The sequence below is a fragment of the Dipodomys merriami genome, unplaced genomic scaffold, assembly GCF_024711535.1.
Source record: "Dipodomys merriami isolate MVZ:Mamm:240054 unplaced genomic scaffold, mDipMer1.0.p SCAF_1, whole genome shotgun sequence".
NCBI lineage: Eukaryota > Metazoa > Chordata > Mammalia > Rodentia > Heteromyidae > Dipodomys > Dipodomys merriami.
Genome location: NW_027202270.1, coordinates 123,239,085 through 123,256,466, shown reverse-complemented (window position 1 = coordinate 123,256,466; position 17,382 = coordinate 123,239,085). Strand labels below are relative to the sequence as shown.

At 37.3% G+C, this 17,382-nt stretch overlaps 1 protein-coding gene across 32 annotated transcripts in view; it reads left to right on the top strand.

Annotated features, from left to right (window-relative positions):
• Nrxn3 (neurexin 3) overlaps positions 1-17,382 on the top strand; it is a 1,574,539-nt gene that overhangs the window by 1,506,593 nt on the left and 50,564 nt on the right. For 22 of the 32 annotated variants that reach the window (XR_011373379.1, XM_070028703.1, XM_070028598.1 and 19 more), the window contains one exon: positions 12,158-12,236. Coding sequence is in view for 30 of the 32 variants with exons in the window: in XM_070028703.1 (XP_069884804.1) it covers positions 12,158-12,236 (79 nt within the window). In the remaining 2 variants the exon portion in view is untranslated. Of the gene's footprint in view, positions 1-12,157; positions 12,246-17,382 lie in introns of all 32 variants that reach the window. The other 10 variants (XR_011373377.1, XM_070028688.1, XM_070028675.1 and 7 more) reach the window with 1 other exon arrangement.

Genomic DNA, 17,382 nt, shown 5'->3' with positions numbered 1-17,382 from the left:
GATGACATCTAAGCCCTACTCCTAGCTACTAGTAAAATGTCACCTGGTGACAAATAGGTACCAGCATTAGAGGCCACTCATCTGGGGCTGGCATCTTCTTGGCTTTCTGTTTCTCTCTTTGTGTTGCTCTATCCAGAATGATTGACTTCATCATCTGGTAATAGGAAACCTGACTCTGTAGGACTGAAGAGAGGATGTATTTTTTTATTTAATTAAGACTTCTATGCAGTCAAGAATTCATAGTATGTATATAACACAAAATGAAGAAACATAAGAAGAGGGATGAGTGGAGCAGGGGTGAGAATGTTGAAGGAGGTGGCCACCTATTTAGATGCATCCTGTTCATAAACTGCCTTGTTAAATGATGTTTCCTTTGTAGTACTTTAACATAACAAAAAAATTAAAAGGACTTCTGGCCTGGAAAGTAGAAGATTGATGAGTCTCATATTGTGTCACATTTCATAATACCAGAGTCACTTCTCAGTGCCTTGTTTTTGGCTTATATCCTCTAATTGCCACCTATTGGTCCCCATCAGACCGCCAGTATAGCACCAGGCCCCCCCACCCCACCTAAGAGATGTGCCAGAAGGGAGAAGGAAAAACAGCTAGATCACCCAAGCCCTTCTCTTTTATCAAGATTAGAACAAGCACAATTCCCATAGCCTCTAACAGACATTCTTGTTCATCTCTGTACAAATCTGTGCCATGTGTTCACTTCAAGTTGCAAGGGAGACTTGCTTAGTCTTGTTTTATTACCAGCCCTAGAAAGGGGAAAATTGGAATGGTTATTCCAGTGGCTCTAACAGTTGCCTTCCCTGCTCCACTGTAAGCCATTGGAAGGCTGGCACTGCGTACCATAGGCCCAATTTATATCCATGTTATACTATACCCTTCTTATACCTTATGCTATAATGAACATAAGTGAAAGTGTTTGAGAAGCTATCCATGGTCTAAGCAACTTGTTTGGGGTTTTGGCCTTTCTGATTAACCGTTAGCGCATAGGAGGCTTTTTCAACACTTCTCAAAAAAAAAAAATAGTCACTAAAGGAAAACACTAGATGTTGGGAGGAAATCTATACTGCTTTAAAAATAGAGTAAGGCTTAAAGTACCTTCTTCAGTAATGAAGGCATGAAAAGAAGCTTCTTAAATTATGAATGTGGCTCCTCTGGTTTATTGCCCAGTAATCCTGTTTTATTGATTTCTGTTTATTTCCAATCACTTAGAAGGAGAGAATGGGTTGTTTAGAAATCTTGATCCCTAAAAGATTGCCATTAAAGCTACTTTGCCGTATTTAGTTGTTTATTTTTTGCTCAATGTGATTGAATCAATATATATATATATATGTATATACAAATAAAAACACAATTTCCTTTGCTCTCTAGAAGACTAGGGGAAAATACACACACATTCACACACACACACACATGCACACACACACACACACACAGCTAAGTAAGTAAAGATGTTCAGATAAAAGTAAGGCCCAGCAAATAACATATTGATTTCTTTCAAAGAAGCAGAAGGTAAATTAAAAGTATTCTCTGCCATCACTTAAAAAAAATGACAATGATTTTGCAGAGTTAGAACTCATTGATTTTCCTTCCTAACAGGGCGGCACGGAAAGATAGCCCATCATACCCAGAATCATCCACATGTGGGTTCTCCAGCCATTGCTAGAGATGCGCCTCTGTTGGCTTGGCTCTCCATTCTGAGATTTCCATTCATCATATTACCTTTGCAGAGAAAGGCCACTGCAGATTTTTCAGGCAATTATATAATCATCAGATGAGTTTAAACTGGTGGTGTCGAAATTCAGAAGAGTTGGAATGAAGTCAAATGTGTAAGAACTGTGACTTTATTCTGGAATGTTTTCTACAAGGTTACTGAGCAGTCATCGTGCAGATAGGCAGGAGTGTAAGGCTTGGGGCATGGTGTTGTAAGCTCTGTAGCAGTACAGAATGTGGTGCTGTTTCTTGCTGAGTAACTGAGAGAAATAGAAGCTAGTTCCAACCCATAGTCATGAGTCTGGCAGTAAAGCCCAGGGACCCAGCTCCAGGAGCGTGAACTATTCATCACAATTTGAGTTTTTGAAAACCATGCCACACTCTTTTGGCCTGTTCAGACACAGTTTGTAGATCTGATCTCAGAGGTGCCTATGTAATTTGTGAAAACCAGACACAGGAAAACTACATGTCCCTTGATAAAGAAAAAAAGGAAAAAGAAAACAATGTCTAAATGCACTGTTCTTATTCTTCTTTCCACCTTCCCTTTTTTTAAAACTTGTTATGTTAGACCAAATTGATATTTAATGCCATTTTATGGAATGAAAAAATTTAGTAATTTCAGCACTTAGACAGTTATTTTCATTTTGTTCAATGCTAGTTTTAATGGCACTTGATTCAAGCATAAAATCACCAAAACATATCCTTGTCTCCCCTGTACTGTAGAGTAACAAACAGTATGGAATAATGAACAATCTTTTACAAAAAGAACAACCCTTGATGCTGTCCTTGGTAGAAACTTCTTTAGGGTTTTATGGTATCTATATAATATCTATTGTCTGGTATCTATGTTAGCCCTTCTGGATTATATTAACATTTTCCTTTGGTTATTCTCCTTTAAAAATAGATGTTTGGGGCTGGGAGGGTGGCTCAGTGGTAGAGCGCTTACTTTGCATGCCTGAGGCCCTGGGTTCAACTCCTCAGCACCACATAAAAAAAAAAGCCAGAAGTGGCGCTGTGGCTCAAGTGGTAGAGCGCTAGCCTTGAGCTGAAGAGCTGAGGGACGGCACCCAGGCCCAGAGTTCAGGCCCCACAACCGGACCACCCCCCCAAAAAAAGATGTTTGTTGTAATAACAATGGAATAAAGAGCTCACTTTACAAGGACATCTTACCACACCTACACACACACAGACACATACACAGACACATACACACACACACACACACACACACACACACACACACACAAAGGTTGAAAGGAAGGTAAGAAAAGTATGTCAGGGTTTTGGCACTTCAGTTAGATTTTTTTAGCATCAGTTTACAATGCTAGAGATTTGAGGTAAAAAAAAAAAAAAATAGGGCTAGAGGGTTTGGCTCAAGTGGTACAGGACATAAAGCTCTGAGTTCAACCCCCTGTATCAAGAGTGGGGTAGGGAAACACCAGAACAGAATTTACAGTGGAAATACAGCCAAATTTATTTGTACCAATAAGAAAAATAACCATCACCCATCAGCTTTATGTGTACATAACTAATAGGCATCTGATCTAGATTCCTAGAGATGGCATGAGCTAGTGGGTGGTTTTAGTTTATTTTATACATTTTTTTTTCTGTCTCCTAAATAATACGTAATTTCTCCAGGCCAAGAAATAAATTGAAAGGATTTAGAGGGATTTGCTTATCAGTGGAACACCACGTAGCAATACATTCCTCCTGCTTTTGGGAAGGTACATTGAAGTTTGGTTAATCTCCTGTGGTTCAATACTCCTCTTTGCTCTGTCAGGCTGCCTTGAACAACAGATAGATTAATCCCCTTTCCACTCACTCTCCTCTTTTTCCTCCCTCCCCACTCTCTTGATCTACCTTTTCCTTTTTTGAACAGATGGAAAGAAAATCTTAAAAGTGGAAAGAACAAGCAAACAAAATATGGCAGCACATTTAGTAATATCATCATTGCAGACCTCAAGGATGGAATAAAGGACCACAGGCCTTATCAAAGAATATGACTACGCAGAGCTTAGTTTTAGTTTAGTTTAGTTTACTGTTAATTAAATGTTGAGTCTACAAAGGGATTTCCTTAAAGGCTAATTCATTAGCAGAAGTTATTATACATCATGTCATTCTTTAGCCTGGGCCAGTATAAGCATTGTCAGGGAAAAAAAAAGAGAAAAGAAGACAAATAGAATCTTTAGGGAAATAGAAGATACCGTGCACTTGGATTCCCAAATGATCTGTTGCTTTTAATGACCATAGGTCAATAATAAATCTTTGTTATAGTAGTTACCCTACATTATTGTTTTAAAGATTAGTAAGAACGAATGGTCTTGAAAAAAAATCAATTGAAAAATTCTTCCTGGCTTAAAAACCCAATATTTTGTAAGTTCCATGAAGACAAGTGCCCATGCCACATAGTAATTGACACATCAAAGGCAACTAATGAATACCTGCAGAGGAAATGAGCAAGTAATGGGAGCACAAATATAATTAGATATCCAAAAAAAGATTGTATTTTAAATTCAGATTTCTCAGAAAACTCTGTAGCAGCAAACTAGTTTTTATTTAAACTGAATGCAATATCTTTAAAAAGCCTTCGTAGTTCCTAAGAATCTGAACTAAGTAAGGCAAACATCTTTACTCCTCATGTATTGTTTGCACATTATTTTCTATAGGAATGAGTAGAGAGGAAAGAAAAGAGAATGATACCTTGAAAATCCACATGAAGACACTGCTATCTCAGAGGGTATTGGCATTTAGATATTGAGACTCAGAAAGGTAGATGCAAGAACCAGTACCATAACCAGACTAGAACTTTGTTCCTCTGGTCATGTAGGACCTTCCCTCATTCTGTGTCTTCATGTTCAATACTTGAGCCAGATAAAACTATATTTTTAGAGGACATGTCTAGTCAGATTAAAGTGGACACATAGACATTGTATTTACACAAGCTTACTATGTTCCAAGGCTCTTTCTGTACTGGGTTTGAGTTGGGTGACATGGAACTAGAAGAAAAGTGATGATGATTTCTAATGAACTTGTCAAGCTCTAGTATACTTTTCCTTTTAAAATCTTTCATTTGATGGAAGTGTGAATGTGTGTGTGTGTGTGTGTGTGTAATACTGACCAAATATACAAATCTATGGCAATAATTTAGTAAATAAAATCTTAGTAAATTTAGTCAGATGGCCAGACTTTTAAAATCCTATGACTCATACCTGTAATCTTAGCTACTCAAGTGAGAGAGATCTGAGGTGTGAGGTTCAAAGACAGCTTGGTCAACCAAGTCCACGAGACTCTTATCTCTAATTAACTACCAAAAACCTGTAAGTGCAGCTATGGCTTAAGTTGCAGAAACCTAGCCTTGAGCACAAAAGTTTAAGGACAGCACCTAGACTTTGGGTTTAAACCCTAGGATGGTCACACATATACACAAAAATCTTACTTGAGATTATAGGGAGGCTCTTGGTAATGGAAAACATGTTTTCAATATCCTCCCCTCCCAATCTGTTATTTAAATGGACACATCCTTTATTTGATGGAACTCTCCCTCTTGTGAGATACTGAAAGTACCAACTCCACCCCCATCTCTGGATTGAAGTGTAGAGGGGAAGGATCTAGAACACCCGAGCATTTAGAGGAATTTAATTCTTTTTAGCATGGAGCAGCTGTGAAGATATATAGCTGTTTTTGATGGAACTTCAGAATATTTATGGGCCTTTCTCTTTTCCTTCTTCCCTGGAAGAAAGAGGACCATCATTCTTGAGTGTGTTATTTATAATTTCATAAAGCTGTTCTGTGGCAAGACTTAAATTTTATCTCACACTTAATCTCAGTCAAATAAGCATGCTCCCAAAGAACTGGGTAGAGAAGAAAAAATGATTATATCCCAAATCATTACCCAGTGCCAGCATAAGATAAAGGGCTAAGGGTTAGAATTTAAAGTCACAAAAAGCAATTGGGCAGTCATGGCGAAAAATGTCTTGAGTAGTTCCAATCATGGTGATAGTCACTTTTCTCAATACCAAATAATGAATAATGATAAAGAATATTGTGGAACCATCTCCGTACCAGGATGGGGTAGAGCTTTCAGAATGAACAATTAGAAGCAGAGGATTATAGAAACAATAACTCACTGGAGGAAAATGAGCAGTCAGGTTTGTGGAATTGAAAGAACCGGAAGGTAAATAGACCTATAAATTTACCTGGGTGGACAGAATTTTGAGCTTTCTTCACCACCAGTTTTATTTTATGGTGATTTCAGTAAGCACTGTTAGGTGGACAGGAAAAAGAATATAAATGCAATTTTTTAAAAAAACTTCCAGGAAAGGAATAAAGAGGGTACTTGCCACACAGATATTTTATTGAAAGTTATTATAATGCCTATCTTTAGTTTTATAAGACTTAATACAGATCTAAGTAATTACAACCTGTGGATTTAAGTACATAAAATACGTATTTTAAAATAGAAAAATTATTATTTGTAATACAGGTCTTTGCAGGAGGATTTTCTGTGCCTATTGAGAAAGCAAAGTGAGCTGTTTAAAATCTGCACTGAGACCCGTTGTCATTCCAAGGATCTCAATGCAACCAATGTCAGCTTTCTAAGGGATGTGAAAAATGGTATTGGTGACTTGGAGGGAGGAAAAGAAGGACTGAAGTCTGATTGGGCAGGATAATAAGTTTATGCTTATTAGTCAAGTTTTCCATAATAAGATGATAATTCAAGTTGCTGTCATACTATCTTTCCAGAACATCTCATCACTCCAATCATCCAATACTTCTTGTAGATCTGCAAATAAACCGATCTATTTCATACTGCTGACTCTGCAAATGCTGTTTATTTTACCAGAACTACATTTGTCCTTCTCTAGCCTTCAGACCTAGCTCTCTCCTGCTTCAATCCCTACCTATTCCTGTAGGGCTCATTTTTCACCTCTTTTTTGCCTAGGAGATAACTACTGTCTGGCTCCTTGCTCCCTTGGCATCTTAGGTGTATTCTTGTTCTCACAATCAGTTTACTGCCATGTTGATTTGGTTAGCGGGCTGTCTCAGCAGAGACTGGATTCTCAGAGAAGAGAGATGCTCTGTCCATCTCTCTGTCCTTCATCAGTGCTAATTTGCTTCACATGGGTGCGCAATAAAAAGTTAACATCATAAATGAATAAACAAATGAATGAGTAAATGGTGAAGGAATGAATGAAGGATGTATCTTGATGACTTAGTCCTACACTGTAAATGGTAGACCTCACAATCTAGTCACTAACTAAACAATTCAGTTTGTAGGTGATCCTAGATCTTTTTTGCTTCCTTAAATAACTTACAACAATATTGGTATTTAAAATGTATAGAATTTGCAAATGGATTTATAAAAACACTTTAAGCTTAGTCACTGGGAATTATGAAAGCTTTTGATGGCCATTGTAGAGGGAAAAATATAGCCAATTTGACATGGATGGAAATGATGTGGATATTCCAACAAAGCTATATAGATAGGAAATACTCCTAGAACAATATTGTCACCTGAGAGAACATTTGTAGTGTTGATCCCATTGGTTCTTGTGAGTTCTAAAAGAATTAGTATGTGTTAACTGCTTAATGCAAAGCCTGAATAAAGTATGTAGTAATAGGAGGAGGCTACAATGCTTGATAAGAAATGTACTCATTATCTTGCCCATGTAATTGTAACCCTTCTGTACAGTATTTTCACAATAAAAAAAAACGCATGCAGTAAATATGAATAGTAGAGAAAGTTCCATTACCCATTTTTTTCTCAGCAGTTCTAACTAAACTTCTCAGAACTAAACTGGATATGATTATGGGAAAATTGTGTGTGTGTGTGTGTGTGTGTGTGTGTGTGTGTGTGTGTGTGTGTGTGTGTGTGTGTTTGTGTGTGCGTGTGAGAGACAGACAGAGAGAGAGAGAGAGACAGACAGACAGACAGACAGACAGACAGACAGACAGAGATTAATATTGCCCTGCCTTTTCTTTAACATGATTCATCAGTTCTGTTCAATTCATAACAATTCTGATTGGAATCTCTATCTGCATCAGAAAAGCATGCCCCACTGACCACGGAATCAAAGAAGTATACCTTGTCTTTCAAGGTCTAGCACTAGACTCTAAATTTGTTTGTGTCTGAAAGAGGACACAGCCTTGGGTTTTCTGATAGCAATTTTGAGTTACTTGGCCATTATTTTAGAATATAATCATTAGCTGTACCTCCCAGCCTCCCCCCCCCAAAAAAAACTTGGCTTGTAAATTGTTTTCTAGGGGTCAAAGACAGAAGTAATGTTTGTTTGTTTTTTAAAATTCTCTATATAGTAACCGTCTTAACACCAATTCTTTTTGTAAATTGCAATTTAATGCTGCTGGTTTTCCAAAGCTACCCAGCCCTAGCCAATATTGGATGCCAGGTTCTCTTAGAACACATTGCCTTGTGTTGGGCAGTGAGTGGCTGTGATCTTTGTAATTGCTTTGGGAGTTTGTGTTGGCTGTGACTTTAAACAATGATGAATTTGGTTGGAGGGGCAGAAGCATCTCTATGGCTAGATTTAGCATCATTGGAAACAGTGACTTTTTGAAGCTCTTTACGTGTGTATCTTTCTTTATCCCTCTAGAAAAAAAAATGATGTAGGTACAATAAAATGTAGGTAATGAATTATCAGCAATGAACAGTTCTACTAGGGGCTAAAGGTAGAGTGCATACTGACCTTAATTTAATAAATTAGGAGTGATTAATGGCTTGATCGCCTGGCTGAATAAGTTAGTTGTCTAGTGAAATAACTCTTCCCCACTTACACCTTCTATCCTCACTCCCGCTCTGTCAGTTGAAGACCTGAGATGTCAGGTGTGCTCTATGTGGTCAAGGCTGCTCTTACACACACATAGCTATACAGCTAGCCATTAACATTCTTTAAGTCTAAGCTCCAATATGGGAGCTCTTGGTAACACTGGGTTCTGGTGCATGTTGTAGTTATACAAGCTCATACAGATTAGCAATTCTTGCGGAAGGGCAGAGCTCAGAAAGTTTAAGAGCAGGTATATGGAGTCTGCAGAAGCTGATTAGGATCCCATTTAGGAGAGATGGAACTAAAGATAGAGATGGAATAGGATAGTGCCAGCAGCATTGAAGACAGTATCATCAAATTACAAGAGGGAGAAACTTATGTTAAGGGGAAGAGCCTGGAAAACAGTTATCATTTCTTTGGACTCATAAAAATAAAGCTCTCTCTCCTAGAATTGAGTCTGGTTCTGCTAACATAATGTGAATCTGTATTTTGGTTGCTATTGGGGTTTTACATCGTATTCATTTGTTCAATTGACTCTCCTTCACTGGTCTTGGCTTGCTGGCTCAGCTGGCAATCTACTACTGGAACCTTGCCTCCAGGCATGTATTTTGCTGGGTATTTGGGAGAAAGAATCTAGTGAGCTTTTCTACCTGAACTGTCTCTGAACCATAATCCTACAGATCTCAGCCTCATAAGTAGTTAGGATTTACAAGTGTGAATTACTGATGCTGGCTTTCAACGGCCTTTTTAAATATTATTATCTGGCCTTTAGTTCTTGAAAGAAGCTCGTGGAATTTTATTAAGACTCGGGATTTCACTCCGCACTAGACCCCAATACTCTGCACAGACCGTTTCGTAAGGCCCTGATACTCAGGTCACTAAGAATTTCTAAGTGAATATCAAACATGAGCATATTCTCAATTCTTTTACATAATGAAAACCGATGAAATTTCTCAATTTTTTTCCTAATTAACTTTTTCCATAAAGTTTTAATGCCAAAGATATTCACTTATGCAACCTTGATCTTTTAGAGGGTCACAGATCATTGTGATATGGAAGATTCTCCCTCGCCCCAGCCCAAGCCATTTCACTCTGCCTGGGAGGAATCTGTTGTCTCAACAAAGCATAGGCTTTACAATGATCAAACAATGACTGTGGCCTTCTAAAATGGCACGTGCCCCACAATTGTCCTCTCCATCAGTTTCACTTACATTGATTCCCTTCCCATCTCTATTCCTCAAGTAACGGGAATTGGGCCTGTTAAAGGTTCCCTTGCAGCAATAAATGCCAAAGGAATGTTCTTCATTTCTCTGGAACAACCAATGACACCTCAAGGTACAGCAACCCCAACCAGTTTCAGCTTCTACATCTGAAGTACATAATTCAGTAGTGTCTAATTGAAAGAAAAAAAGCATTTGTTCAGATTGTTTTCTCTACCAACTTGAAGGAGGAACAGGATATTATGAAATAACTCCCTATCATCTATGGAATAGAGATCAATAATGTGGTCTAAAGCACCCATCACCAACATGACCTGATATTGGTTTTCTATTATGGGTCCAATAGTCCTTCACATGGCACATCTAATTAAAAGAGGATGTTTCTGGAAACACTTGGCATACAAGGTGACATATATGTTCATCTCCTAGAGCTTCATAATAAAGTATAATAGACTGGGTAACTAAGGCAGCAGAAAATTCATTTCCTTATAATTGTGGAATCTGGAATTCTGAAATCAAAGCATCTGCAGAGATGGCTTCTTGTGTTGCTTCTCACTTCGGTTTATGCATGACCAACTTCTGCTATGATATGTCTTAATCTCCTTAAAAGAAATGAGTAGTGCCAGTTTTATTGGGTAGGAGAAAAGTCCATTCTAATGATTTTATCTTAGTTACCTCATTAATTACCTGTGTCCAAAGGCAAGCACATTCTAATATAGGAGGAGTTTAGCTTTCAGCATATAAATGGGAGGCACATGTCTGATACCAGTGGCTAATAGATGTGATCTTAGCTACTCAGGAGGCTGAGATTTGAGGACTGAGATTAGAAGCCAACCTAGACAGACAAATCTGTAGGACTCCTTTCCAGCAGCAAAGATCTAGAAGTAGAGCTTGAGCTAACCAGAACTGTGAAGCCCAAAGTTCAAACCTTAATACTAACACACACACACACACACACACACACACACACACACACACACACACACACACACACACACACACACACACACACTATAATTGGGGATGGGAATAATTCTGCCCATAGTGGCATATGAGACAAGGTGTAAAGAGGAACGTAGTGGTCATAGATAAAGATATTACCAAAGATGCATCTATTAAATCTCTTCTATGTTTCTCACTAGCTTTGTATCCTTTAAAAACTCAGGTGATTTCCCATTTAGGCATGTTTAAATGTATGATACTAACCCCAAGAATACTAAACCAAGAATGGTTTGAGAATTATGTCTAATTAAAAAGCAACTAATAGGCATATATATGTGTGTGTGTGTGTGTGTGTGTATATATATATATATATATATATATATATATATATATATGTCGATCACAGCAACTCACTGTTCAATAGATGAGGTCTATTTCTTTGAGATATTTTTCATCTTGAATATGGATCCAAACTCCATTACATTGGGAGTAAGAAGATCAGCAAGTTAGTTAATATTACTAAGGTTAAGCAGGGAAAAGAAATGAATATTTATTAAGCAACTGCCGCTACTGAGCACTCAAACATGTAGTATGCCAAAAGGGTTTTTTTTGTTTGTTTTTGCAGATATTCTTGTAGATCATTAATTAACCATTCATTCAACAATATTCATCATGCATAAAACATGTACCAGCAACTGATACATCTCAGTCTTCTGTGATCATTAAAGCTGACCTACTATGTAAGAAGGACTTTTGTTACTGTCAATACTCACAGTCCTCTGTGTATTTTCTAAGATTCCTGAAATGGTACAGTTTCTGTGTGACTCAAAAAAAAATCAAGAAACCAAGTTGAACTAGTACAATTGCAGTGGAAATTTGTGTTTTTTCTGTTGTCTTCAGGAAGAGTCTTATACCTGTGTCTGGAAACTGTCATAGGCTATCACTCTGCTGGTCCCGTTACTAATTCAGCTAATTGCAGCAATTAAGGAAAAGAATCACCACTAGAGAGAGAAGCCATTATGCTTGGATGAACAGACTGCATTCCTCAGTGTTCACTCATTATGCCCACCACTTATAGATTCACAGGCACCCAATCATGCACTGGAGACCACACACCATATGCACTGGAATTCTCCCCAAATCACAGAGCGTTCTGTGTTTGCCTAATTCTTCTATCGCCCACTTTGCAATAGCCCTTCTCCTGCCCTTCTGATTCTCAAGCATGAAACAAGCATCAGGCACAGAATGGGAATTCTTAGGGATGGGTGGGACCAGCGTGAGTTTCCTGAAACCTCTTTGGTCCCTCAGCATCAAAGAACCATGCAGACTGGCTGAACTGGTGTGAACAGACCTCAGTAATGTAATGGTGAAAGGCAGGGTAAAGTGACATGACTCTGATGTTGCTGTACATTGATTTACTTATCTTCTTTCTTTGTTTTCTCCCTCCCACCCCCCACCCACCATGTCATTTTCCCTTGACATGAGCAGCCAACATCAGATGACCTTGTTTCATCTGCTGAATGTTCAAGTGATGATGAAGATTTCGTTGAATGTGAGCCGAGTACAGGTAGGTCAGGTCAGTCTTGTTTTGCTTGCTTTCTATTTTCATTTGCAAAAGACAATACATACATATATGTGACTATACATGTGCTTTATATATATTATAATGTGTTAAATGTGTGTATTTCCTATATCTATATATGTCAAAACATACATATATAAATATTAATTTATAAACAAAGCATCAAATCCCATGGAAGGAGCAATAAGTTCCCAGGGAAACTGAAACTCCCCTGATAATTAAATAAATCCATGGAATAGAACCCAACTTTGAGCAACCAGATCTCCAGTCTAAATACCGCCAATGGGCAGTGGCCAGTAGAAATTCTCAAAATTCATTGCTGACCAGGGCATGAGAAGCCTGTATTGGAATGAGATCAGAAAAGCATGCACCCAAAATGGAGCCATGAAGATTGGTATATATCACCCAAACCTCACAAATCATTCTGAGCTTAAGTGTCAGAACTAAGTTTAAAAAAAAAAAGCCAATTTTTTTTCCATGGGATTTCAACAGCGGTTAACATGGTATCCTATTTGTGCTAATTTTGTTCACTGTATGTCTAGAGAAGTTGAAGCACTGTAGTAAATGCAGAATTAGTACTGAGTCATGCCATGTCTACCGCTGTGATGCTTCAAAATGTATCCACCGTGCTAAAGTTGAATGGACTTTGGCAACTAGAAGCCAAAATGTTCTCCCCATTTGGATCCAGATACATTTTGATGTTTACTGGTCTTTGTTTATAGTGAGTTATATATAATACAATGTCCAGCAGGCAACTGCAGCCCATGAATATTTCCTATCAACTTTCCCAAGTTGTCTGTTCTGAAACTTCCTATAAGTTAAATATTTATATGTATATAATAGAGAACAGATATCATCAAATTTCTGTGTATGTTTAACAAAATTAAAGGCTTGAGTTGGATCAGAACCTTATTTCTGCAAAAGATAAAAATAAATAAATAATACATGTTCTAGTTGATTGGGTTGCTTTAATTTTTTCCTTTTTTTTTTCTTTAAGAAAAAGTAAGCCACTAAACATTTTCTGTTGGTAGCTCTAGAGAAATTTAAGCTTTGTGGGGGAAAAAAGAATATATAAAAAATAAAATTCTTCCATTTTGTACCTTCTAATTACTTAACACTTCAAATTTTGTTGAAGCTTGACTGTTATCTTGCAAGTGGATTTGGATCCAGGAAGTTCTATGAGTTTCTAGCCTTAGCATTACACCCCAATACTATGTTCCTACTATCCTGGGATATGACTTGTTCCTTTGGGAGTTTAGTCATGTAAAAGAAAGGTGACCTTGTAATTCTGATTTTTTCATGTTATTGGGTATTAATTCATCTAACTCATTTATTCAAAAACTATTTCACAGCATTCAGGCAAAAGCATACACTGTGTTCCTACATTTGAGTACGTCCTGTTCTAATACTTTTCATAAATAAGCTCTCACAGAATAAAGAGATTTTCTGCAGACATTACCTCTCCAACATAATTCAGTCCAACAATTATTATGTTCAAGTCCAACTCTGAATGTTCGGCTGAGCTAGATATTAAATACTCAGATGTGAGTATATCATGATTGTTCAGATACATTAAATTACCTGATTTTCTGATGAATAGTTTTAAGATCTAGATTTTAGTTAGGACTATCTGCTCATCTTATCACTGATTTATTTCTTTTCTTAGCAAGGATATCAACATTGAAGGCCTAGCCATTCAGAAATATTGTCACACTCTCCCCCCTAGTTCCTCCTCTCCTGAAGGTCTTCATTGTGATATCCTTCATAACAAGGCTGAAGGCTTTTCCAGATCTCAGACCCACAAGTTCCACAGCTCCTTAGGCCGATGCTATATATTACCATTTGATAGAAACCAATCTTGAATGGCCCCAAATTCATTAGTTTTTCATTGAATCCACTGGTATTTTTCTTTTATGTGATTCAAATGCAGACAACAGAAATCCAATATTAGTATTTCTTGAGGAACATGGGCAGGTAGAGAGATGCAATTTTAAAAGCACTCAATTGTTCTGCAAGGGAGTATGGGAGGAAGTACATAAACAAAGTGGAGGCTGAGCTCCCAATCTGAAAGAGCTAACAAATAATGCAGACATTGATTCCCCCTGCCTGGAATAACTCAACCCATTATATTTAGAGTGAACATTTCTGCATCTTAAATTTATTTACTCCGTAATGTATTGCTGGTGAGTTCCTTAGATACACAGGGGAAAGGGCAAAATGCCATAGAAATATTTAATACAAGGATGGCCCAGGATATGATTAACATTGAAAAGGACTATGAGCTTAGACAACACATCCTATTTGGCATCGCCTGGTAACTGTCTCCATAGCCTTGACATATTCCCAAAGTAAAAGCAATTAAAAATCAGAAAAATTACACAATTTGGGGTATAACTTACCTAAAGATATGATCTACCCTAAAGAACACAGAAAAATGGATAATGGTAATGACATTTATGTAAAGTTTGGCATCTTGTTAATCCTTCAAGTTTACATGAACATTCAGCTTCATTAACGTATCCTAATTTTCTGCCTCAGTTTGTATAAATTTTATTCTTTTCCAGGCCTGAGGTTTGATAGAAATTCACTATAATTGGCTAATCACTCAGGCCTTCTGTCATTCTTAACTATTACCATGTCTTCTGTTACTTGTTACTCATTTCATTTAAAAGGCATTGGACTTTTACAGGTTACCTTCTGATTAACTTAATTAATTAGGGCAGTTTAGTATGTGCTAAACTTGAATAATTACATAATTATATATAAATTGAATTTGTTTTCATTTTGTATCAAGTTTTCAGTGATTTCTTTCTCTAATTTCAAGTGGATTTGGAATGGTCTGCTTATGAATCAGATCTAAGCAATTGATTTACACACTCAAGACCTACTTTGGGGCTACCAAAGTTACATTTAAGGACAATTTCAGTAGTGATGAGTTTTGTTCTGTAGTAACTGAAAGCCTTCTTTTAAGAAGGCTTTTTTTTCTATAAACTGCGAGAACAGAACACATAATGAATGCTCAGTTAAGATTGACAGAATTAGTTTCACTCTCAAATAATCTCATAATATTAAATTAAGTCTAGAGAACAATTTTCCCATTTCTAATTTTACATTCTTACCATAAAGAGCTAAAAGAATGTTTGTTACTTAAATTCTATGATTTCATAAAGATAAATATCATCATAACATTGCTTACATTTCTTCAACAAAAATGATTTTCCCAATTTTTCCCTATACCCCCATTTTTCCCCCTAGGAACTAAATCCTTTTATGAGTCAGACATTTTTCTGAATATTTGCTTTAAGAATCCAGAATCAAGCTCTTAAACACTAAACTTCTACTAAAGCTATCTGTCACAAATAAAAATAATCCAGAAAAATATTTGAATAAATATTGACTATGTAAATATGAAGGTGAGCATTAACCCCTAATTCATAAATGGTGATTGTGTTCCTCACAAAAGTAGTATCTGTCAGATGCCAATGGCTGACACCTTAACCCTAGCTACTCAGGAGGCTGAGATCAGAGGCTTGTAGTTTGAAGCCAGTCCAGACAGGAAAGTACAGTAAAACCATAAAAAAGCCAGAAGTGGAAGCTGTGGCCCAAGTGATAGAATGCTAGCCAGAAAGCTCTAGGACAAGCATCCAAGCCCTGAATTCAAGTCCCAAGACCTGCAAATGAAAAAAGTATCCATTTAATATCTCTCAGATTTTTTCTTTGCCTACAAACCCTTTTCTTCCCAATTGGAGTAAATTGCCTTTAGGTCTCATAAGAAAAAGAGATGGACTACAGAGAGTTCAAATGACCAGTAGGTAATAAGGCTCCCTCAAGGTTGGAAGGTGACTCAGTGGTAGAGTGCTGCCTACCATGCATGAAGCCCTGGGTTCAATTCCTCAGTACCACATACACAGAAAAAGCTGTAAGGGGCGCTGTGGAGAAAAAGAAGCTTAGGGACAGTGTCCAGACCCTGAGTTCAAGCCCCAAGAGTAGCAAAAACAAAAACAAAAAAACAAGCAAGCAAACAAACAAACAACAAAAAAAAACTCCTTCTAGATTATGGAAGCCAAATTGCAATTAAGATCTTAGCGAAGTTTATATGTATGACCTAAAGTATAGAATAAATTCAGAAAAATGAAATTGATGCAAATTGCTTTCCACTTCCTCCTTCCCACTAAGGCTCCAACTTTCTTATAGTTAGAATTACTAACTTTGTGGGTTTTAAACAGTTGTAGTCATAAGACTCTAAATATCTTGGTGGCAGAAATGATAGATTAACAATAATTATCATAGCAATAATAGTAACAGTAAATACTTTTTAGAGCTTAGAAGGGAACCTAGCGTTATTTCATCCCAGTGTTTTCCAGAGATGCATTTTTTTGTTGTTGTTTTTGGGTCCGGTCATGGGGCCTGAACTCTGGGCCTGGGCATTGTTCCTCAGCTCTTCAGCTCAAGGCTAGCACACTACCACTTGAGCCACAGCGCCACTTCTGGCTTTTTTCTTTTTGCTTATGTGGTACTGAGGAATCGAACCCAAGGCCTCGAGCATGCAAGGCAAGTGCTCTACCACTGAGCCACCTTCCCAGCCCCCAGAGATGCATTTTTCTGTCTTCCAATTAATGAGTTGGTTTTGACCTCCTATTTTGATTCAATATTCTTGGAGTAGATCTCAAGAGACTGTACTCTGAATCAAAGGGAAACAGTGAAAGGAAGTGAAAGTTAAGGTGAAACTCCAACATCCATCAATTGTGCTAAAGAGTTGGTTCAGTTGTCCAATGACAATTATTAATAGATCACAAAATAAATGTTATTCCCGGAAATGTCTAAAGTCTTCACATTTTCATTTGGTGTCCTTGATACCCCTTTGTTAAACCCAGAGAACGCAACTCAGATTGACTGAGATTTAAGCTTAACCTAACACCAAAAGCTTGTGTCTGTGTTTTTCAGGTAGAACTGACATCTCAGTAAAGTACTCATAACAGGAAAGAAAAGCTGGAGCCCAGAGGTTAAAAAAACAACAACAAAAAGCCTAAATCATGAGTGCTTTCATTTGCTGAATGAAACATGTCAGAAATACAGCTGCAATGTTAAAAAAAACAATACTTTTCTAATAAAAGATAAAGATAAATAGAAC